Consider the following 24,479-nt stretch of genomic DNA (forward strand, 5'->3'; position numbering starts at 1 on the left):
CTAAAGACAGATATGTGGCTCTGTGTATGGAGAGACGATCTGGGGCGTGAGCCTCTGTGGCTGAATAGAGTGCTGTGGGAACTCTGAAGCCCTGGATTGCTTTCCCTGCCAGTGGTTTTCTGGGGTTGCCAAGTGCACAGGAAGCAGAGAGGGCCCAGCTGTGGGGAACGCAGACTGGAGCCAAACTAGACTGGTTATTGTCTCAGCCACGTGGGAAACGTCCTCCTTGACTCCGATTAAGTCCATCCGAGATGAAGATGACACATCTTTTGTTCAGCGCCGGAGAAAGTCCCCTGTGCTACAGGAGCTGGGGTTGGTGGCTCCTGTTTGTAAAGAGCAAGCTGATCTGATGAGGCATCTGACCCCATAGTTCGATTCCGAATTTTTACGTTCTGTTTAAACTCAGATATATTTATGGAAGGCAGAAAAAATAAAGGCTAAAGAAGTCAGGCTTGCCCTTCTCTTGGGTTTCCAGGAATCTGCCAGACCCCTTTCTGAAACAGATGTAGGGCCTGGACGAGGTGTTGTGCGCCACCTTGTGGATATAATGGGAACTGCACGTTGCCAGGCTTCTCTGGGCTCAGAGGAGGAGCCACCTTCCCTAACCGTGCCCAGCTGAGGTGAGGGGACTGCCACATCCCCGTCCCCTGAAGTAAAGGCCAGGCTCCAAGTCTGTCCAAGGACCACCACAAAACGGAATGCTACTCTTCAATGCATCAGACCATCTATGGCAGTGACCGCCACCATCTGCCGGCCACCCGTAAGCCTGTGCAAATGGAGATGGGACACGGCCTGCACTGGATCTCAAGTCCGTGCTTTTGTAGAAATAAAATTCCAAGGCTTTCTTCTTTATCCAGAGGAAGCAAGACAATGGGAAATTAAGATTGGCCACAGCTATGAATATTTCCTGCTGGTGAAATGTTGGTATTTGCAGCACTTCTGCTCTGTGGTTACTGAGCTAAAGGGGCTGCTTTTGGCTCAGGCGCAAGGCAGGATTGGGTTTTTCATAAACCCAGGTGTACAGCCTAATGTCTTCAGTGAAAAGGGAAGCCCAGACACAACTTGGGGCACAAAGGTGCAGCCACTGGGCTTGCACCTGCTTTGGTGAGTGCCCTTTGGAAACCAGCTCTTGCAGGCTCTCTGAGAACAGCACGTCGTAGGCTGTGTTGGGCAGTGAAGAGAACATAAGCTCCGGTGTCTCACAGCCCTGCTTTTCAACCCGCCCTCCTTCACATACCAGCTGCGTGACCATGGACGCATGCCTGTGACAACTGGTCTTCTGGTCTACAGTGTGGGGATAATAATAGGAGCTGCCTCGTGGGATTCCTGGAGGATTAAGTGAGATCTAGCCCGGGGCTGGCTCCTGGCTGACTCTCATAACTGGTCCAATGAGGAACCAACACAAACTGAAGTTCTCCGGGCTCTCAGTGAACATCTAATAGGAAGCGCTGGTAGTGGGTGTGCAGAGGGAGGTGATAGAAATAGTAGTGGGTCAAGGGTATCTGTTCTATAGTCTCTGACTCAGAACAGCCCAGATGAGATCCCGCTCTCGCCGGAGGTGAGATGGGAAGTACAGGGCACCCATAGGAGGGGTGCAGTTGCAGAACTGAAACGTGCCAGGTGATCAGAGCCCAGGGCTCATGTTCTGAGTGCCGGGCTCCCACCCTCACACGGCGTGTGTCCGGGAGACCGTGCTGGGATGGGACTCAGCCTCTGGCTCCCCTTTGAGATAAGTGGCTCCCAGGCTCTCCCCAGGGCTCCCCTTTGAGACAGAACTCAGCAGAACCTGACAGGTCTGTGGTCTGGCTGGGGCGGGAGGTCTGTGTGCCAGTCGGCCACCCCGGTGAATGCGGCTCTTCCTCAAGGCACCCGAGGGGACACAGAACTGAGCAACAAAACCTAAGGATGAAAAAAAAAAAAAAAACCTAAGGATGGCCTTTTGTCATTTCTATTTTTTATTGAGTATAGTTGATTTACAATGTTGTGTTAATTTCTTGTCATTTCTGCTGATCTTCCACTAAAGAGTCTAAGCTCTGGAGTGTGTGTCTAGCGTTTCTAGAGGTTGCCATTCCCTCATGGGGGAAAGAAATACACATTTATTGAGTATTATGCGCCAGGCAGTCTGCAAGAGGGTTTTGTTTTGTTTTGTTTTAATTTGGCTGTGCCGGGTCTTAGTTGCGGCATACAGGATCTTCAGCTGTGACATGCGAACACTTAGTTGTCGCACGTGGGATCTAGTTCCTTGACCAGGGATCAAACCCGGGCCCTCTGCATTGGGAGCACGGAGTCTTAGCCACTGGACCACGAGGGAAGTCCCAGCAAGAGAGTTTAAATGTTTAATCCTCTCAAGATTCCTGTGAAATAGGAATTGTTATTTTGCCTTTTTTTTTCTTTTACTTTTATTTGCTTTTTTTTTTTTTTGGCAACATTTATTCCCGGGTAATAAGTTTTTGTTTCTTCAGTTTTTTCTGGGGTATCTTTTTGTTCTGTGCAACCTCCTCTTCTGGGTTAGTAACAGTCTGTTCTTTTTCACGAAGGATCATCTCAATGTGGCAGGGAGAGCTTGTGTTGATCCGACCACAAGCTCTGTAAATCCTGCATTGCATCTTGGGGGCGTTGTTCACTTGAACATGCTCCATGACCAGAGAATCTACATCTAAGCCTTTAAGCTCAGCATTACTCTGCATTTTTGAGCGTGTGCAGTAACAATTCAGCACCTTTTGGAGGCCACCGACCCTGCGTCCGGCCCCACTGTTTGGCCTGGGCGCACCTACCAACTCCACCGTTGGAATGATGGAATGGCACACATTGCTTCTGTAAAGTGACATCCTTCAGATACTTGGTGGCTTTTGGCCTGGGCAGTTTCATGAGTGTCCTTACAGTGAACACGAAGATTTGAACCGCTTGATTTGCATGATTGTATGGGGTTTTCTGGGCCCAGTGAAGAATGGACCCTTTCTAGAGGTCACCGTGAGACACTGGACCTCAGGAGTCGGCACCGTTCACAGCCTGCCTGTGCACCCGCCATCCCCCCGCCCCACTCTCGCCCAGAGCACCCCTCTGCACGTCACAGAGGCCCGACAGCGCCGGAGCACCAAACCGGGGACTCCGACATGTTCCCCACACACAGAAGGACTCCGCCACCAGGGAGGACTCAGTAGACACAAGAGTCTGCCGCCCGAGGGCTTTGAAATTGGCACTGCCAAGCCCGGGATGGCAGCAATCACCCGTTATTATGCCCATTTTACAGATGGGGAAACTGAAGCACGGTGAGGTGAAGTGGCTTGGCTGCTTCACCGGGCCGGTGAGACTGGAGCCAGGGTCAGGATGGAGGCGGGACTGTCTTAGCAGTGTCGCATCTTTGTATGCCACGTAGCACCGGGCACGGTGCCCAGGACTTAGCAAGAGCTTAGCAACCGCTGCTGAGTTGAGAATGGAAAGATTCACGTGCCAAAAGGGCATTCGGAAACAGGGGCAGATACCCAAGCTGGGCTCTGAAAGACCAGCTGTGTAGAGCAGCAGCTGGCAAATCGTCAGTTCAGAATTCGCAGTCACCTGGCCGGCAGCCTGCAGGCTCCCGGCCGTCCGTGAACAAGGGCCCACTTGATTAACTTTGGATCTTTCATTGCAGGCACTCCACCTTCCAAAGAGGTGCCGGCGGGGCAGTACCCATTCATAGTCACGTCCGATGACGGACGGCAGGTTCCCGTGGTCCAGGCCTATGCTTTTGGCAAATACCTAGGCTATCTGAAGGTCGAGTTTGATGAAAAAGGAAACGTCGTCACTTCACATGGAAATCCCATCCTTCTCAACAGCAGCATTCTGGAAGGTACGTGAAATTCAGGGCAGGGATCCACCAATGCAAAGATCTGATGGCTGGATTTTTTTTTTCTTTTTTTTTTTCCTTTTTATTTTTTGGTTAATGTTTCAGGACAATGTTTTTGAAGACCCGAGCTTCTTTCTCCCTTGAGTTTACTCTACCCTCTTCGTGGATAAGGAGATTTAAAACACACACGAATTGCAAAAGTCCCACGTGCTCCTCCAAGCCCTCTCAGCATCAGACACTGTGTCGCTGCCTCTCGCGTCCCTTCCAGCTTCACCCTGGCGCAGGAGAGCCACTCTCGGCCCATGTCCAGAGGAGAGCTGATTGTTGGGGCAAAGGGAGCAGTGTACCTGGGCAAGCAGCCCAGTCTCCATGGGCTTCAGGTCATCAAATGCGTGTGTGTCTTTCTTACTTTTTGATCTGGGAATCAAAACGAAAAGACATTTCATGTCATGCATTTCGTACAGTGTACATGAACATCCTCCTGTGCTTCTCTCTCGCCTGCCCTTTCCTGCTTACCGTGATCAGACAGGGAAGGACAGGTGACCAGGGGCCCTGGAGAGCCAGAGCTCCCGACAGCCAGAGGGAGGGGCCGGGACCCTGTAGCCGGACGTCTCAACCCTTTATACCTGCCCTTGGGCCTCTCATTGTCTCCCCACCACTAATGCCCTCCCCGTTGAGCCAGCAGACACTCATTCAGATGTGACGAGTTGATGCTGATTTACTTGGCACGTCTTTAAGGTCCAAGCTGGGTCTTACTCCCAGGAAACGGAATGGAGGTTCCTAAGGAAATTTCCCAGTCAAAATCAAAACGTACACAAATACGGTAAAGAACTGTGTACTCACGCCAGGTGAGCTGAATGACGTTTGAGCCTTTCTCCAACATTTAGGCTTTAACTGCAGGCTGATTTGTTTGTTTTCTTCTAGATCCGAGCATAAAAGCAGACATTAACAAATGGAGGACAAAATTAGATAATTACTCGACCCAGGAACTGGGGAAAACAATTGTCTATCTGGATGGTACCACTCAGTCATGCCGCTTTCGAGAATGCAACATGGGCAACCTGATTTGTGATGCTGTGGTGAGTGGTCCACAGGAGAGCAGGGCCCGTGCCTAGTGGGGGAGGATGCAAGGACGGACAACCTGACAGTTACTGAATTGAGGACTTTTAGAAATTAGTCCCCAGACAAAAGCTTGGCGTGTAATCACACTGAGTACCTTGGGAAGGTGCCCGAACCAGACCAGTGGGCCATCCCTTTATTGCTTTACAAGAACGGCAGCCTTGGACTTCCCTGGCGGTCCAGTGGTTAAGATTCCATGCTTCCGCTGCAGGGGGTGCAGGTTCGATCCCTGTTCAGGTGAGTTCTGCATGCTGCGCAGTGCCGCCCAAAAAAAAAGGACAGAAGCCTTTATTTCAAGGTGCTCATCTTCGGTGTCTGAATATTGGATGTTGCTTTCCTTTGGTAAGATGACCTGAATCCACAAACTCTGCTCCTCCCAAGAAGTAGACATAGAATTAAATGCATCTGCCTGGGCCTATCTAGGCCAGAGTGTGTTTCACTGATCTGTCCTCTTGACCCCAGAGAACTCGGCCTTGTGTGAACCACCTTCACAAGCAAGGCCGTTATCACAAGAATAATAAGTCCCAGAGCAAGTTCCCACACCAAAAACACCCCTCTGTCCACCTGTCTGCGGGCAGCCCCCCCGGGAGGGCCGCCGTGCCCAGCCGAGGTCTCCAGCTGAGACTCACCACGCCCAGGGGCACCCAGGAGGCCGTTCCTTTGTCTGGGCTCAGCTCGGTGCCGGGTGCCCGGTACCTGGGATGCAGCCACACTCAATAAGTGTCTGCCAAGTAAATGACGACACTCACGCTTTCCAAGGTGGGACAAGTGCTGGAAGCTCAGCATCGCACGGTCAATGCGAGACAAGCAGCTAACGAGAAGCCAGAGCTGTGAATGTGCAGAGGCAGGTCTGGAAGGAAACACCCCAGGCTCTAGCAGGGCTTACCTAACAAAGAGAGAATGAGCCCCTTCTCCCGCTAAGCATCAGGAACACTGCAGCTGTGCTGCCCTCAGCCGCCCTGTGGCCCTGTGTCTCCCTCACCTCTTCCACCATCATATGTTTTCAAATGAGAATGTAATTCGTTTTATTTCTTGTAACTAAACATATGTTTTGTAAAAGAAAAGGAAGAATGAAACTGACTCTCCCCCGTTTCAGGGGCTCCCCCGTCTCTCTCTTGTATCCAAAATTGCCAACTTGGGAACTGGCTGGGGACCTAGACATGGATGCCAGGGTCCTTTGTGGCCTGAGGTCTGGAGTTGAAAGGCTTCTGGGCTCCACCCTTAGGAGCAAATGTGGGTCCTGCCCTGGAGGAGCCCCGGGGGGAGCAGCCCTGTGGGTCAGTCTGCACAGAAGCCCCTTTCTCCTACTTCAAGTGCTGGCTTTGCTAAGGGCCCCTGGCCTGGCGGGTTGCAGGGGTCTTAGGAGAGGGGCTCAGAGCTACTGGCTACTCAAGAGTCTGACCTGGGGACTGGTCACAGTGTCTGAGGTTTGCTTCTCAGGGCATGAGACTAGTTCTGATGAATTACACTTGAGAAAGCTCTGGGCACACACAGGAGCAGGGCAAGAGCAGCTTTATTTGCTCGGTGCAGCTAACCAAGTTCCGGGCACTGACCCTAAGGAGGAGGACCCAGAATAACGAGTGTAAATTCATGCTGCTGTTGCAGATTAACAACAACCTGAGACACCCGGATGAGATGTCCTGGAACCATGTGTCCATGTGCATTTTAAACGGAGGCAGCATCCGGTCACCCATTGACGAGCGGAACAACGGTATGCTCCCGGCTCCCGGCCCCCGGCCTCAGCTCAGCGTGCTGTCTGACCAGTCCCCCAAGACCCCCCCCCCACCGTGCCAGGCCCTTCGGCCATTCGAGTCAGTGCCCCACCTGAAGGGCGCACACAGGCTTGTGTGTTCTTGGATGCATTTGCTCACAGAGGGAGCAGCCAGCCTTACTGGCACCAAGGTTTAGCTCAACTTCTGATTCACACAGCAAAACGCAAATGGTGTCTGATATATGCAAAATAGTGATGGCCTCCCCCTGGATATCTGGAAAGAGGAGGACAAAATTGCCCATCTTGGGACATCCCTGGCGGTCCAGTGGTTAGGACTTTGCGCTTCCCCTGCAGGGGGCACGGGTTCCATCCCTGGTCGAGGAACTAAGAGCCCACATGCCATGCGGCATGGCCAAAAAAAAAAAAAAAAAAAAAATTGCCCATCTTAGGTGCTGGGGAAAAAAGAGCTGGGTAAGTTCCTCTAGTGCATTTACAGGTATCCAGGATTATAGCACATGGTAAAACAAACCAACCAGACAGATATTCAAGACACTGTTGTAGTCTTCCCTTATAACGGTGTCAAAAAGTGTCAGCCTCAGTGGTGGAGGGCACGGCCAGAGGCCCCTTGATTCCATCCTCCCCCTAAGTGTCAGGAACACTTAGACGCAGCTGTGCTGTCCTCAGAGCCTCCCTGTGCCCCGTGTCTCCTTAACCTGCTCCGCCAGTCCTAAAGGACACTGGCCATGGGGTGTGCTAGTTCTCCAGCTGTTTTCCTCCTCGCCTCCTCTGTGACTACCCACAGGCACAATTACCTGGGAGAACCTGGCTGCTGTGTTGCCCTTTGGAGGCACCTTTGACCTGGTCCAATTAAAAGGCTCCACCCTGAAGAAGGCCTTCGAGCACAGCGTGTACCGCTACGGCCAGTCCACAGGGGAGTTCCTGCAGGTGGGCGGTAAGTCACCTTGCAAGGTGGGGTGGGCTTTCCTGCTGGTTGGCTTAGCTCCCTCCTTACCAGAACCTCTTGGTCAGGCCTGTTAGGGTTTTCACACACCCAACACCAACGCATAGTCTTTGAATGGCCAGACCACTGGAGTAGGTCGGGGTCAAAGCCCCAAGGCCCCGAAAATGAGCACCATTTGCCAAGTCTGATTTGGACATCGGATGGTCTCGGCAGGAGCTGGCCCCCCAAACTCTAAGCAGGTCAGCTGCCTTGAGGTCTAGTTTCTATTAAAATCTTAGTTGCTTCAACATTCAATATTCTTCGTAAAAAAACAGAAAAGGATTTTTTTTGTCTGTTTTTTCTGTGAGTGCCTGGAACCATACAGAAGTTCAAAGGAATGCAGTGTCCAATAAGTATTAACAAGGATGATTTCTGGGTGGGGCAGTCTGGACAAAACATAGGAACTTGGCTCTGGTTCCAGCGGGACCTGGGGCAAGCCCTCAGCCTCTAGGAGCACAGTGAGAAAATGGGCCTGCTTATCTCATGGATTGCAGTGAAAACGGAAGGAAAACAAATGCTTCCCAAATTGTCACGGACTTCTGAAATGCTTTCGTCAATAATTAAGTCCACAGTCCAATGAATTCAACTTTAAATTAATATGAATGATCTTGTTTGATTCTGACTCCACATTCTGGCCTGAGTTTCCGGCCTGTAGATAGCAGGCCGCACCTGAGGGCTGTGATTGTTTTGTGAAGTCTTCCCTCTGCAGGGCACTCCGCTGCTGGGATCGAGGGGCTGCAGAGTGTGGTGGGGTCCAGGCTGCTGCCTGTGGGGTAGCCCAGATATTCTGCGTTTTCCAGGACAGAGTGGAGGGAACACCGGGGCTCTGGTGCCCCAGCACAGTGCTGGGTAGTCGTATGTTTTGTGAAAGTCACCCAAGCCCAAATTATTAATGTCTCTTAGTCATCAAGATGGTGCAAGGTTCTGTGCCCGTCATCTGTTCCTCATTTTCCAGAGCCACTGAACCAAGTTGCTGGACCAATTAACTCAGGATTTTAAAAAGGTCTGTTTTCTCCCTGCAGAGTCACCTCTCGCCCACTCTGGGCCAGAGCCAGTTTTCCTCCCAGGGGTTCTCAGACCTCCCAGAAGGACTCAAGGACAAACCTAACCAGATAGGGTAGCTGCAATGTCACCTCAGCTCTCTTGCTGAAATTTCACTGAAGCTCAAACTAAATGAAAACTAAGCCCAGTGCCCCAATTCCAGATTTGGCCCTTTCCTAGAAAACAGAAATTTCCCTTTGGATCCAGTGAAAACATACAGGCTCATTTCTTTTCTAGGAATTCACGTGGTGTACGATCTTTCCCGAAACCCCGGGGAAAGAGTGGTCAAATTAGAGGTCCTTTGCACCCAGTGTCGCGTGCCCAGTTACGAGCCTCTCAGAATGGATGAGGTGTACAAGGTGATCCTCCCGAACTTCCTTGCCAAGGGTGGGGATGGATTCCGGATGATAAAAGACGAAGTGTTAAAACATGACTCTGGTAAGCACAAGTGTCTCACCCCTCCCTAGCCCAGAGGTACCCGAGAACAGAACTGGTCCCAAGAGGGGAGCTACGCATAATGCTCGGAGGGCAAAGCCAGAAATCCAGATGCGTCCCCACATTGCTTACCACTTCCTGCTTTGTTTGTTGGGAAACAGCAGCACGGCCTGAGGGAATATTGCCCTGCCTCTCCCCAGCACACGTACCCATCCACCCAAGCCCAGGGAAAAATATTTTTACATGTGTTTTGAAACTCTTTTAAGTACATATAACCAGCTATTTAAATTGTGAAATATCAATCAGTGTGGCACTTATAGAAAAACCAGACTTCTAGAACTTTAGGCTGGATGTGGGAAACTATATTAAATCATCTAAGCTTTCTTGAAGAAGCTTTTAGTGTAAACAGGTCAGGTAGGCGTGGATGGGATATGTCCCCTGCCCCGTTCTGCACAGTGGGTTGGAGCAAATTATAGGAACCACCACACTTGACCCCAGGTGATATTTCCAGCAGCAGTGAGGGTCATGATACCACCTGCTCATTTTTTAAAATCCAACTGAGAACCACCTCCTATGCATAGAGTCCACTGCCAGTACACTACCCCTTCCTGTTCTCCAGGGCAGAAACTAGTGTGTTTACAAGACACGTGCACAGCTTCCCTGCATCTGTCTCCAGCAAGGAGCTCAGCCAGGTTCCTCTTCAGCCTTATCATAGGGGACTGCCATTTTCGCTGTGTATCCCAAGGAGGGTGAAGGACAGATCCAGGGCAAAGGAGACAGCCCTTCCTGGGAGGAAAGGCGCCAGGCACTTCCACCCATCCCATGATAGGAAATGGAAAGGCAGGCTTAAAAGGTGTCCTCTCGAGCCCTGCATGAAACAAAGAAGTTGATGACTGTGCATCACCAAGGCCAGACTGACAGGTGCTGGACAGAAGGACCTTACACAGAAGAAGGCTGAGGAAGCCTTGGCCCTAAGGCTTCTCAACCCTGGCTCTTCATTAGAATCACTTGGGGAGCATTTTAAATTAAATACCAATGCACTGGTCCCAACTTTTAAGAGATTCTGATTTACCTGGGTGGGGCAAAAGTCTCTTCCAGTGATTCTGATGTACACCCAGGCGTGAGAACCACTGCAGAGAGAAGAGTTCTTTTTTAAGTATTATATTGATAGTAATATATTGTTTTTAATTGAGGTATAATTGACATATAACATTATATTAGTTTCAGGTGTACAACATAATGATTCAACATTTGTATACATTGCGAAATGCTCACCACAATAAGTCTAGTTAACATCTGTCACCTCACATAATCACACAAAAAAATTTTTTTTTCTTGTAATAAGGATATTTAAGATCTACCCTCGTAGCATCTTTCAAATATGCAATACAGTATTAGCAACTATATTCACTGTGCTGTACATTACATCCCCAGGGCTTATTTTTTTTATAACTGGAAGTCTGTAATAACTTTTGACCCCTTTCACCCATTGTGCATCCTCACCCACCCGACTCCCCCCACCTCTGGCAACCACCAGTCCGTTCTCTGTATCTGAGCTTGCTTTTATTGTTGAATTCCACATGAGATCATATGGTATTCCTTTCTCTGAATTATTTCACTTAGCATAATGTCCCCAAGGTCCATCCCTGTTGTTGCAAATGGCAAGAGGCCATTTTTTTTATGGCTGAAGAGTATTCCATTGTGTGTGTGTGTGTGTGTATATATATATATATCACATCTTCTTTATCCATTCTTCCACTGATGGACACTCATTTCCTTATCTTGGCTATTGTAAATAATGCTGCAATGATCATGGCGGGGGGGGGGCATATATCTTTTCAAATTACTATTTTCATTTTATTTAGATAAATACCCAGGAGGGGAATTGCTGGATCATATGGTAGTTCTATTTTTAATGTCTTGAGGAGCCTCCTACTATTTTCTATAGTGGCTGCACAAATTTACATTTCTGCACACGATGCACTAGAGTTCCTTTTCCCCACATCCTCACCAACACTTATTTCTTGTCATTTTGATAACAGTCATTGTAACAGGCGTGACGTGATATCTCATTGTGGTTTTATCTGCATTTCCCTGATGATTAGTGATGTTGAGCATCTTTCCATGTGCTTGTTGGTCACCTGTATTTGAGTTGTATACATTCTTTATATACTTTTGATATTAACCGCCCTATCAGATATATGATTTGTAGTGTGGCATTTTTTTTTTTTTTTTTTTTGGCGGTACGCGGGCCTCTCACTGCTGTGGCCTCTCCCGTTGCAGAGCACAGGCTCCGGAGGTGCAGGCTCAGCGGCCATGGCTCACGGGCCCAGCCGCTCCGCGGCACGTGGGATCCTCCCAGACCGGGGCACAAACCCATGTCCCTTGCATCGGCAGGCAGACTCTCAACCACTGCACCACCAGGGAAGCCCTGTAGTGTGGCATTTTTTAAATAAAAGTCTGTCAGGTCCCTAGGGGTTTGTTGTAGTTACAGGCGATTAGTATTTGTCGGTTCTCCTCTCTTTTGCAAGTGAAGACTCCATTGCCTCAGCATCAGTTACGTGAAAATGATTCCTGAGCAGGCAAGCCAAAAAAAACAAGCCACTTTTATGTCTCAGCTAACTGATATTGACCCAGTTCCCTAATGCCCTCAGTCCGGAGTGGTTCAGAGGCATTGATGACAAGAGCCTCTATATTGAGTCATCTCAGAGCTTAGACAATTTATTCCCCCCAATTATCCAATATTGGACAATGGGCACATTTCACATCTGGAACATGAAAAAGCAATCAGATTCTTTGCACTTGTGATCGCCATTGTTCTTGTCTTCTGTGACACTTTATCCCTGCTTATGAAAGGAATATCTTCCCTCTTATATCTAATTACAAAGGACTTTCGAGAAGTACATTGGCTTTCCCCTTCTTACTGTTAATTGATAATTATTTTTTCTGTAGTTAAAATAATGTATGTATTTTTCTAGGTGACCAAGATATCAACGTGGTTTCCGCATACATCTCAAAAATGAGAGTAATTTATCCAGCAGTTGAAGGTCGGATCCAGTTTTCTGCAGGAAGTCATTGCCATGGAAGTTTTTCTCTAATACTTCTTTCAGTTTTGGCAGTGATCATAGTTTTATACCAATAGCCAAAAATTCTCCTTGCCATTAATGGAACTGTATTTTTTTTCTCAAGTGAGATTCAAGTCTACCTTTTAGGAACTGGCTTTGTGATGGTGCGGACCATCCTTGCAGTCTCCTAGAAGCTGAGCTTAGAGGGTTGTAAATGAAGACACTGACATCATCACTCAGGATCAGCAACTTAACGAACACACAAGAAAAGAAATGAAAAGGGGCCCCATGAGGAGAAGGCCAACCATCTTTAGTTTACATATGCAAATTTTAATAAAACTTTATAAACAATTTTAAAACATACACATCATTTTTCTCCTTTATATTCATTCTAATCCACCAAACAACTTATGTTTACATAGAACTTTATCATTTACAAGGGAGTTTTAAGCACACTATCTTATTTGATGCCCATAACTTTCGCTGGTAGGCAAGACAGGTATTGTTTTTCCCATTTGACAGATGAGGGAACTAAAGCTCAGAAAGAATTGACATGTTTAAGGCCATATAGCTAAAAGTGACAGATCCCAGACCGGCACCTGGGCCTTCTGACCTCAGTCCCGCACTCCTTCAATTATATCCAGTTAACTGTTCAGGAAGATACTTAATGGTCTCCTCTCTTTTTAACTATCCGTAGCCCCAGACTCATGTAGAACAAGTCTGCTTTATTTCTGGTCTGTTTTTTCCTTTTCAGCGCGTGTTGTTATAGGGAGTTTAACGGACTAAACACAGGGTGGCGTTCTCTCCTGCACCACCATGTGCCTTTGAGGAGCTGGGACAAGAGGTGCAGCAGATAATGGGAAAGGCCAGGAGCTGCAGAACGCAGTCAGGGGGCAGGGAGAAAGGGAAGGAAAGACCAGGATGCCCAGGACCAACTTAACATTATAGAAGAGTCGGAGCTAAAGGCCATTTACACTTGTTAAATACGTATTTGCTAAGGAGTAGCAGCAGAGTGCCTGACACACGGCGTTAGCTACTAATAATTTTATGAGATTCTATCAGTTCTCCCTCTGCTTCTTTCTTCCTTCTTCCTAATGGGAAGGTGTCATGAGAAGAGAACCTTCTTAGAGAAGGTGTAGCTCTAAACCTGCACCTGTCTCTCCCCAGCAAGATGCCAGCACTGATTCTAGTCTCACACACACACACTCCGCCCCCTCCCCCAGTTATGGGAAATCCAGAGCAGAGCCAAGGTTGATTTTTTTTAAGTGGTATACCTAAATCTAAAGTCAGCTCTGCCTCCAAATCTGAACAGTCACTCTCAGTCATTCTCAGGCACAGATATGAGAACTCCTGCCTGAGAGAGTGCCCCTCTAAGCGGGTGCTCAGGAAATACCCAGACCGACGAAATGAATGATTTATGCACAAGGAACAAATACTTGCTTAAGGGGGTGGGGGGACCACGTGAGCCTGCTCGTTACCGTAGAAATGATTCAGTAAGAAGTGGGAGCCCTCACCCTACACAGAGTCAGTGAACAGCAGCTAAAGGATGGAAGAGTGAGAATGTTTCTTGATGTTTACAATTATTAGGTATTCTTGATACAAAACATACTTTTAAATTTCACAACCTCTTTGTAAATGTTGCGGTAAAATAATGCCCTAGGTTCTATGCATATACAGACTAGCCCTAAATAACCAAATGTCCATAGACTGTAAGAGGAAAATGTCAATAAGATTGCATTTGGGGTGTATTTTCTTATGCTTGGCCTGTAAAATAGGGTAAATCCTATTGGAGCACAAATTTTTAAAAAACATTTTGTAAGTTTTCTAAATATGTGTACATGTATTATTCAGTGGTTTAAGAAATGACCTGAAAACACTTTGCAATTGTAGGTTCCAAACAATAAAACTGAAGATATACTCCTTGTCTCTGGTAGTTACTTCTCTCAAGCAAACACCTACAACCCAAGACAATATGACTGATGGAAAACTCTTTGCCAGTTCATCACTGGTATCACTTCCCTTGATTATCAGCCCCTGCCATCTACTAACACTCCCTATCCCCCTTCTTACCCCCAAAACAAGAAAAATACATGCAGTTTTTAGGTAGGAAAGAACAGTAAATAAAGGATATTTTAAGTAAGACTACTAAATTTTACGGTTTTTACGTACAGAATTTAAGACCAATAGTGGTTTCCTAAAAATAAAAATGTTCAAGTCATACAGTGTTAGGGATTTTAATTAACTTATCTGAACTGGTTGTACGTCAAGAATTTTCCTCAATTAATGCCGATGATAGAGCAGACCAGCTGGTACACCGTGATCAGGCACATTAAATGCAGTTGGTGGCAGAGCTGCCCTCAGCAGTTTTCAGCAGAGTAAGTGCCCTCAGAGAGTATGTAGCCCTGTGGATACATGACTAGGCTTGCCTAAATTAGTAACGGTCTCTGATTTAGTTTCCTGGGCCTGCTGTAACGAAGTACCACAAACTGGGTGGCTTAAACAACAGAAATTCATCATCTCACCGTCTGGAGGCTAAAAGTCTACGATCAATTTGGCACGGTTAGTTCCTTCTGAGGGTTGGGAGGGAGAATCTGTTCCAGGCCTCTTCCCAGCTCTGGTTAGCTAGCCTCAGATATTCCTTGCCTTATAGATGGTATTCTCCCCATGCTTTTACATCCTTTTCCCTCTGTACATGTCTGTCTCTGGGTCCAAATTTCCCCTTATACTGTATAAAGTCATAGTCATGCTGGATCAGGCCCACTCTAATGACTTCATTTTAATCATGTGCAAAATCCGTATTTCTAAATAAGCTCACATTCACGGGTACACGGGGTTGGGACTAAAGTCCTGCCACAAGACCTCAGCATCTTTTCAGGGGACACAATTCAACCCATAACCGTCCCCTAGATGATCTACGTAATCAGCCGGGGCAGCCCTGAGGCAACCTTACAGATGAAGGGTTACAATTAATGTTATTTTTGTGCTGGTAAAATAGGACACATTTTAGAAGCTGATTTGGCTCAACCCAAGCAAATCAAAAGGAACGAGTTTTCCTAACTAATGCAGTCAAAAGCAGGAGCTTTAAACTTTTATAAAAAGCTGGGAGATCTCCAATCTCTAGTAAGGTGTACTGAGCCCTCTAAGAACCTGAATGAAATACTTGATGAAAATATTCGGTTAACAAGTAAGCTAGTTAGGGTATGAAGACAATTTAACTCTGACCTATGACATGGATACTGGCATATTAAAAGCAACAGCGGAGGGAATTCCCTGGTGGTCCAGCAGTTAAGACTCGGGCTTTCATTGCTGTGGACCCGGGTTCGATCACTGGTCGGGGAACTAAAATCCCACAAGCCGTGTGGTGCAGCCAAAGTAAATTAATAAATAAAACAAAAACTTCAAAAATAATAATAAAATAAAAGCAACAATGGAAATTATAGACTCACTATTCACTGGGATTTTTGGTTGCAAAAACAACAAGTCTATCAGCAGAGACATACCAGAAGAATATTAGCTAGTCCCCAGAATCATCTGGAAGCGTGGAGAGCCAGGCCTAGAAATGGAGAGCAAGCAAGGAAAGTGAGGCATGGCTAAAACCCTGCCACGGGAACAGCCTTCATACACCAGCCTGGTGCTGCTGGGTTCACCCCCACCACAGCTACACCTGCCAGGGCCACTGGCTGCCTGGTGCCTCCATTCAAATGGGAGCAAATAACAAGCTGAGCCTGGTTCAGGCCCAAGCTGTCTTTCATAAAGATAAAAGAAGGCTGAGTGAGGACTCAGCTCCAGCCTTTTGGCTTCCTTCAACGCCCCCTCCCCCAATTACCTTGGAATTCCTCCAAATAAAGATGTTCCACTTCTGGACAATCAAAAGTGAGAAGTGGCCCCTGTGAGTACTCTGAGAATCTCCTAGTACAACAAATATATATGAAATGATGTTAAAAATAAAAACACTACCTTCTGAGTGTGTCTTGAAAACTATGTTGAGTTCTTCCACTCCAACAATGTACATTCACATGTATGAAATCCAGATTTTTATGAAAGCCAAAATCACTCTAAAAGTAAACAACACTAAACTTTTTCTGGTACTTTAATCATTAAATAATAAGCATATTAGTAACGAAATCAGTCCCTAAGATATATATTTTTATAAAGAAAAAATAAATATGGCTAATCAAATTTCTAATTGAGCTTGAGTTTTTAATTTGGTGTTGACTTTTTTTCAGATCTATACTCTGCAGATGAAGTAAGGAAATCCATACACTTAAAAAATAAACAAGTCTTATCTTTCTGGTAAAATCACAATGTATTGACTTTATATGTTTACATTTATATAGCATTCCTAAAAATTTCACTAATTTATCATGTTGTGAAACTGATTTTGTGATAACTCTTGTATCATAACTAAGAAATGCATATAGCATCATTCCTGCTCATCTACCACACAGGTGTATCATTATCCTGCTCAAGTTTTCTTCACGTAGCCTTGCCTTATTCCTTACTGAGTATCTTATCTTTGGGTAAAAGTGGAAAGAGAAGATGGGACTATAAAACAAGAGATCCCAGACACTACTGTAGAACAAGACATAATGAACAAACTAGTAAGGTAACCTCGGTCATTACTGTTCTCTAGAATGACACCACAGATAAGGAGGCTGCTGGCTCCTTGACTATCTGATCACTGCTTCATCTGCCCCTCCCTAACCCATTCAAGAAAGCCCACAATGCAAGTGAATGGGAGTAGCATTACAGGGCTAATGAGGAAGCCAATACAATTCACATTTAAAATATAAATAGAAAAAATAAATCACACATTGACTTAAGTATTTTAAATATTATTCACTGTAATAAATTACTAGTCATCCCCTTCCAATCTAGATCAAGAGACACCAGTGGGCTCAATCCCAGAGCTGAGACAACTGCTAATCTCTTCTAGATACCAGCCACAGCTTAATGCCAGAGGTCCCTTAACAGAGGGAGGAGAGTGTACAACTATTAGAAATATTAATAGACTGTAAAAATTAACACAAGGGCTTCCCTGGTGGCGCAGTGGTTAAGAATCCGCCTGCCAATACAGGGGACACGGGTTTGAGCCCTGGTCCGGGAAGATCCCACATGCCACGGAGCAACTAAGCCCGTGCACCACAACTACTGAGCCTGCACTCTAGAGCCTGTGAGCCACAACCACTGAGCCCACATGCCACAACTACTGAAGCCCGTGAGCCTAGAGCCCGTGCTCTGCAACAAGAGAAGCCACCGCAATGAGAAGCCGCACACTGCAATGAAGAGTAGCCTCCACTCACCACAACTAGAGAAAACCCACACAGCAACGAAGATCCAATGCAGCCAAAAATAAATAAATTTCTTTAAAAAAAGAAAAAAAATTAACACAAGTCCACGTCATTTACAAAAGATCATTAATCTATTTAAGACCGCATGAACATCTTTAAACTTTTCATCAATATAGAAAATTGAGGGAATTCCCTGGTGGTCCAGTGGTTAGGTCTCAGCACTCTCACTGCCGGGGCCCAGGTTCAATCCCTGGTCGGGGAACTAAGATCCTGCAAGCTGCATGGTGTGGCCAAAAAAAATGAAAATTGAAAGAGTGAGCACTTGGTGCAGTTCAACAGAATGCAATGCTTCAGCAGGGCTATTCTCCCTCCCTCTGGTGCTCAGCTCACCGGCCTCCTCAACTTAAGTGTATCTGTCAGTGTCCACACAGCTGTATCTCTTATATACTTAATGTCCTTCAATTATTCAATACTTTGGCCGCATTCAGTGTAACTTTTCTTGTTTTTGTGGCTATTTGGGGAAAAAAATCAATATCAGTCTTCGTGCTCCCTTATAACTTCTCAGCAGTTAGACCTCTATAGCAGCCCCTTTCCCTTTCTTTCCAACACCTCTCTCTGCTTCCTCCTCCTCCTGAAATGCCTTTTATCTGATTCAGAAATCTGTGAGTGTGCACATGAGTCACCAGTGTCCTGAGGTTAGCTGACATGATCACCTTACCTGCAGCACTGGTTCAGGATCACAGAGAGAGAGGCATGTGCCCTGGTCTTAATATGTCTTTCACTCTGGCAACAGTCATAAGCGAGGTGAGGGACCTGGATCACAGGCCACACCCCTGCCTCTTAACTCCCTGCACGTACATTCCACCTCAACTCACCTAGTCTTTTTGTGCCCATCACCTTCTTAGTGCCAGGTGCTGCTGGACTATGCACAGGTGATACAGGGGTGAGAAAGACACATCCTGGCACTTGGACTGTTCACAGCTGAGTGGAAGTGACAGCCAAAATTAACATCTGAAAACAGAAACACATGCACGTATTTGCCAATCTAGCATCTCTTCCCACTCCTGGAAAGAGCCCCCATTTTGGGGAGACACTGAACCTCTTCAATCCCAGGTAGTTCTGGTGGGACAGTTAATTACAGAAGCAATCTCTTAGCTCTGGTGGAAGCACATGACCTAGGCCTCACAGTTATAGTGCCTGATCATCTTGGTCTGAATTAAGAGGCAAGCCAAGACAATAAGAATCCTTCCACAAGGTTTTATATGTGTATAGATGTAGAGAGAGACAAGCTCCCTCTTTGCCCCTCTGTATCATCACGTGATTCCACAGTTTGTTTAACCGTCCTCTCCCACATGAAGGCATCCACAAGAATAGCAGTTAACAGGACAGAAGCTGAGACAAGAAATGGACATATGTCCACAGAGAGTCCTGACACTATTCAAGTGCTGGGTAAGTCATACTGAGGACAACTCCATTATTGCCTTTCTGTAGTTGGGTTACATGAAAAAATATGTTATTCCTCTTTTCTTTCTCTAAAGCAAAGTTGAGTTCCATCACTTACAATCAAGAGATTAAACTAGCCCACACTAGGAGAAAATGTCAGAAAGTTCCCCTGAGCACCTGTGTGTGCGGTGAGGAGGGAGGGAAGTTAAATAGGAAGCACAGTTCCGACATTAAGTAACATGAATAAAATCCCTCAGGGAAAATTATGCAGTTTTCATTCTTGTATGACGAAAATGGATCTGACAAACTTTAGAAAATTACCTAAAACACATTTCCTTATAAAGAAATTTCAATGTCACCCATTTTTTCAGACATTTGAGCCACTTTTAAAAACTTAAGTCTCCAGGCCGTACCCATTTTCTCCGCCAGGCATTGTCCCCAAATATGGATACAGTACTCCCTTCACTCCCAAGAGCAGCTAGCATAATGTTGAAGTGTTAAGTGGGCATAAATGGAGGGAGTTACAATGAAGACGAAAACTTACAACTCAGTGTGAGATATCAATGCTCCTAAAAAGCATCCACAAACCCATCACTTGGGAGTCCTTCCTGGGGCTCCTTCTCAGCTCCCTTAGTGTTAAGCACTGGAGAGCCCCAGGGCACGGTCCTTGGACTGCTTCTCTCTTCTGTTTACACTTCATCTCTCGGTGCTGTCATCCAGTTTTACATCTTGATCCTGGTGACTCTCAAATTTATAACCCCTCCCATGGACTCCAGACTCATAAATACAACTGCCTACTTGGCATCTCTATTTAAGACGGTTAATAGGCCCCCCCAAACTTTACGTGTCCAAAAATGAATTCCTGATCTTCTCCTCAAAACACGTGCCAGTCACAATCTCCCTCAGCTCATTTAATAGGCCCTTCATCGTTCCTATTGCTCAGGCAGAAACTTGGGGTCATCCTTGGCTGCTCCGTTTTTCTCAAACTCACAACCTGTCCATCAGGAAATTCTGTTGCCTAACTTAAAAACAAAAGACCTCAACTTCACGAAAACTCCACAAGTACTGCCCTGATCCAAATGACTGTCATTTCAACTGAATTACTTCACCAGCCTGCTAAATGAGCTCCTTGTCTCTACTTTTACTCTTTAGTCTGTTCTCAACACTCCCAATGCAGTAACCAAAGTAATTCTATCACAATATAGCTGCTGGCCTGCTCAAAATCTTTCCATCATACACCAGGTAAAAGGGAGTTATCACAATGGCTTCCAAGGCCCTTTGTGATCTTGTCTCCCGTCATTTCTCTGACATTATCTCCCCTCACTCACCATGATGTAGCCACACTGATCTCCTTGCTACTCTTTCTACAAAACAGGCACACTCCCACTCAAACCTTCACACTTGCTATTTCCAAATATTTGGAATATGGGCTCCAAAATATTTGCATGGCTAGATATCTCACCTCCTTCCGGTCTTTTCTACAATGTCCTGGACACATTATTTTAAACTGCACACCTCCACCCATACCATTTTATTTTCCTTTTCAGTGTATTTTTCTTCTGAGCACTTGTTACTTTCTAACATACTATATACTATTTTCTTATTTATATTGTTTATATTGTCTGTCTCCCTGGGTTCGAATGTAAGCTTAGAAATGCACAAATATATCCCTGGCATCTAAAACTGCCTGGCAGATAGTGAGCACTCAATACACACGTGTAGAATAAGGTGAACAAATCGTGCATAATTCCTTCTCTCCTGCCTCTCTGCCACCCTCCTGACTCAGTCCAAAAGCCACATAGTCCTTTTTCTCCGGTATCAGCCCCTCCAGAGAAAGTAAGCAATTAAGAAAATAACTTCTCTACCTAAACACCCTTTTCATTATGCAGAGCAGTTAGACTCTTCTTTAACCCCTCTGCAACCAAAAGGCCAATTAAGTCTTCCCCAAGAAGGACAGGTGCCTTTCTCCAAAGAGTAAATTTTGTAGCCTCCCCCCTGCCACTCCCTAATATGAAGGTGATTACAAGTTTTCTAAGAGTTTTCCCTCCTTGCTTTCGTTCTTCCACATCAGGAATTAGCAAACTACAGCCCAAGGGCCAAATCCTGCCTGCCACTGCTTTACGTAAGTAAGGTTTTACTGGAATACAGCCACATCCCTTACTTGGAATAATACTTTAATATAATTTGATAGAAGAAAATCATAAACATCAAATTAACAAAAAATAGTGAAATACAAAAAACATTTTTCACTGGATTTGACGATCTTCTAGGGGCCATAGGCCTCAGGTTAAGGATTTCTCCTTACGTATCTAGCAACACTGAAGACACTACTGGATACATAAAAGACAACAGTCTTTGAAATGGAAGTGGAGTAGACTAGCAAGATGTTTGCTCATTCATTTAGTCAGTCGGTCATTTTTATTCTAATGTTGACCATATCTGAAGTTACAACTTGTATATATATCATTATACAGTCTGCAAAGAACAGTGGCAGATTAGACTTCTGACTTTTTATTGTAAAATCTAACGGTTTTTAGGAAGTCAATAAATGTTTGCTTTCTTCCAACCATTTCTCAGAATTTTCTGCTATCTACAGCTAAATGATTACACTTATAGCACAAACTTATAATGTCCTTTATAAATTTCAAAGTATCTTCCCATCTATTTAATTTCATTTTATCCCCCAACCAGAAACAGAGAGTTATTTCTAATAAACACATTTCAAAATGTGAAACTCATGCACTACAAGACACACATAGAGATGGATAGAAAGGAATGTGCAAAGTAAAATATTTGAAATGCACCAGGGGAACTTACTTTTTAAAGGGATCCAGAGTGACCGCTTTTGGAAATAAAGGCTCCTTTCATGGGTCAACAATGACAAGAACACGAAGACTAGAAACAGACCTAAGTTTGAATTCCAACTTTACCGTTCTCTCTGGCTTCATTATCCTCATCTATAAAACAGGAATAATACCATCTCACAGTTATTGGACGGTGAAATGTGATATAAAATGCCTGGCCAACAGAGAATGCATCTAGTTCCTTTCCCTTTTATTATGCGAATGATTTTGTATTTGTAGATTTTTATACAGCACATTTTCTTTAAATAGAGCTCACTCATTACTATAGATTTACATGTGTCCTCCTAAAATTCACATGCTGAAACCCTAAACTCCAGTATGACTATAGTTGGAAATGAGGTCTTTAGGAGGTAATTAAGGTTGAATCAGGTCATAAAACCTAACCCAATAGCATTTGTGGCCTTATAAGAAGAAGCAGAGAGAGAAAGATCTCTTTCTTTCTTCCCACACGCTCGCACAAAGAGGTCATGTGAGCACACAGTGAAAAAAGGCAGCCGTCTACAACCAAGGGAAGAGGTCTCAGAATGAAACCTACCTTGCAGCCACCTTGATCTTGGACTTACCAGCCTCCAGAATTGTGAGAAATAAATTTCTGTTAAGTCACCCCATTTATGGTATTTTGTCATGGTAGCCCAGGCCATTTGATACACTCATAAGAATTTTTTTCTCATCTAAATAAACAAAATACCACAATTTATAGGAAAGTGGGTGAGGATGGCATAAAAGGGCTATACATATTTTATTTTTCCAGTTCACCATGACACTTTAAATAATAATATGCAAAATGCTATTGATTTTTAAATGTGAAGAATTAGACTGATTAATTTCCCACCTGTCCCTGAGAAACTAGTAAATGTTTAAGGCTTGGTAGTAAAGCACCGATTCAAAGAAATTCATACATAGTCTAGAACTTTTAAGCAATTAAAAAGATAATAGACCACGCACCCTAACAGCCAGTAGGTGAGCTGGGAGCCGCGGAGGTCACCATGGGGAGGCAGGGCGGGGGCAGCATGGCAGCCTCCTTACAGTTCCGTGGAGCTGCCGCTGGCCTCCGGTACTGGAGCTGCCGGCAGCAACCGGCGGTGGCCAGCCTTGCAGCGGTGTATTCTAGGTCAATGGCTTCTAAGACTCCAGTTGGATTCACTGGAGTAGGCAACATGGGGAATCCAATGACAAAAAATCTCATGAAACATGGCTATCCACTCATTATTTATGATGTGTTCCCTGATGCATGCAAGGAGTTTCTAGACGCAGGTGAACAGGTAGTGTCTTCCCCAGCAGATGTAGCCAAAAAAGCTGACAGAATTATTACAATGTTGCCCACCAGCATCGATGCGATAGAAGCTTGTTCTGGAGCAAATGAAATTCTAAAAACAAGTGAAGAAAGGCTCACTCTTAATAGATTCCAGTACTGTTGATCCTATGGTTTTGAACGAATTGGCCAAAGAAGTTGAGGAAATGGGAGCAGTTTTCACGGATGCCCCTGTTTCTGGTGGTGTGGGAGCTGTTCGGTCTGGGAGCCTCACATTTACGGTGGGAGGAGTCGCAGAAGAATTTGCTGCTGCCCCAGAGCTGCCGGGGTGCGTGGGCTGCAATGTGGCGTGGCGTGGAGCTGCTGGGACTGGGTAGGCTGCGAAGATCTGCAACAACTTGCTGTTGGCTATCAGTATGGCTGGGACTGCTGCAGCTATGCATGCGGGAATCAGGTAGGGCCTGACCCCAAACTCTTGGCTAAAATCCTAAATATGAGCTCAGGATAATGTTGGTCAAGTGACACTTATAATCCTGTACCTGGGGTGATGGATGGAGTTCCCTCAGCTAATAACTATCAGGGTGGATTCAGAACAATACTCATGGCTAAGGATCTGGGATTAGCACAGGACTCTGCTGCCAGCACGAAGAGCCCAATTCTTCTGGGCAGTCAGGCCCATCAGATCTACAGGATGATGTGCTCGAAGGGCTACTCCAAAAAAGACTTCTCATCCATGTTCCAGTTTCTGTGAGACAAGGAGATGTTCTGAGTTTGCCCTTTGGCTATGGACACTGTTGGAAACCAAACTCTACCTTGGAGCCCCTCACAGCTCACTCCACAAGTAAATGGGCTTAATCAAAGGTCACCTGTCTGCTTCTGATTGTCTAGGTCACAATAAACCCTGGGATTTTCCACCCATTTTTAACTGCTTATTCTTTTTATCTATTTAGCAAACACATATTATCTGAATTTTTTTTTCTGCAAGCCACTGATGGTCTCTGCTAGCTAGCTGATTGACCTTTCTCAAAAGTTTGATTCCTAAGCACTGTCAGTTAAAACGTTGCCTACTTCAAACAGGATATTATTTACTCCACTTTACAAATAAAACCACATTTTTTTTCCATGGGATAAAACCTATCCTGGAGGAAAGAAAAGAAATCGGTGTGAGGCAAGGAGTTAGAGAAAGGGGAAGTATAGTGAATTACTCCCTGTGTCCCTCAGAAAGTTTGTCCTGCTAACCCAGTGGTGGTATTCTTGCATTCTGAGGTTACTGGTTTATTCTCCAGGAGTTGGTAAAGCAAGAGAACTCCTTGCTGCATGCTATGTAACTTGAACTCTGTTACATTACCTTGGTGTGCCCCTCTTATAACAACTCCCAATACTTAGCAAACTTATTTTTTATATTTTTGCTTCCTTGTACATTCTTACTACA

General features: G+C 45.5%; 1 protein-coding gene and 2 pseudogenes across 3 annotated transcripts in view; 2 read left to right on the top strand and 1 right to left on the bottom strand.

The window, feature by feature from the left end:
* Nucleotides 1–14,114, top strand: part of NT5E (5'-nucleotidase ecto) — a 44,714-nt gene extending 30,600 nt beyond the window's left edge. Inside the window, exons 4-9 of the mRNA XM_082669425.1 lie at nucleotides 3,632–3,829; nucleotides 4,751–4,905; nucleotides 6,551–6,656; nucleotides 7,459–7,608; nucleotides 8,935–9,135; nucleotides 12,111–14,114. Coding sequence (XP_082525551.1) covers nucleotides 3,632–3,829; nucleotides 4,751–4,905; nucleotides 6,551–6,656; nucleotides 7,459–7,608; nucleotides 8,935–9,135; nucleotides 12,111–12,274 — 974 coding nt within the window. The 3' untranslated portion in view covers nucleotides 12,275–14,114. The remainder of the gene's footprint in view (nucleotides 1–3,631; nucleotides 3,830–4,750; nucleotides 4,906–6,550; nucleotides 6,657–7,458; nucleotides 7,609–8,934; nucleotides 9,136–12,110) is intronic.
* LOC309831811 (large ribosomal subunit protein uL22-like) lies at nucleotides 1,996–3,462 on the bottom strand (annotated as a pseudogene). The gene is made up of 2 exons: nucleotides 3,042–3,462; nucleotides 1,996–2,958 (listed from the first exon to the last, which is right to left on the bottom strand). The product of its transcript is annotated as a large ribosomal subunit protein uL22-like (transcript).
* Nucleotides 14,115–22,805: 8,691 nt separating the features above from the next.
* Nucleotides 22,806–23,838, top strand: LOC309831878 (3-hydroxyisobutyrate dehydrogenase, mitochondrial-like; annotated as a pseudogene). Its single transcript has one exon. The product of its transcript is annotated as a 3-hydroxyisobutyrate dehydrogenase, mitochondrial-like (transcript).
* Nucleotides 23,839–24,479: the final 641 nt, after the last annotated feature.

Source organism: Grampus griseus (assembly GCF_964374135.1).
Source record: "Grampus griseus genome assembly, chromosome: 13".
Lineage (NCBI taxonomy): Eukaryota > Metazoa > Chordata > Mammalia > Artiodactyla > Delphinidae > Grampus > Grampus griseus.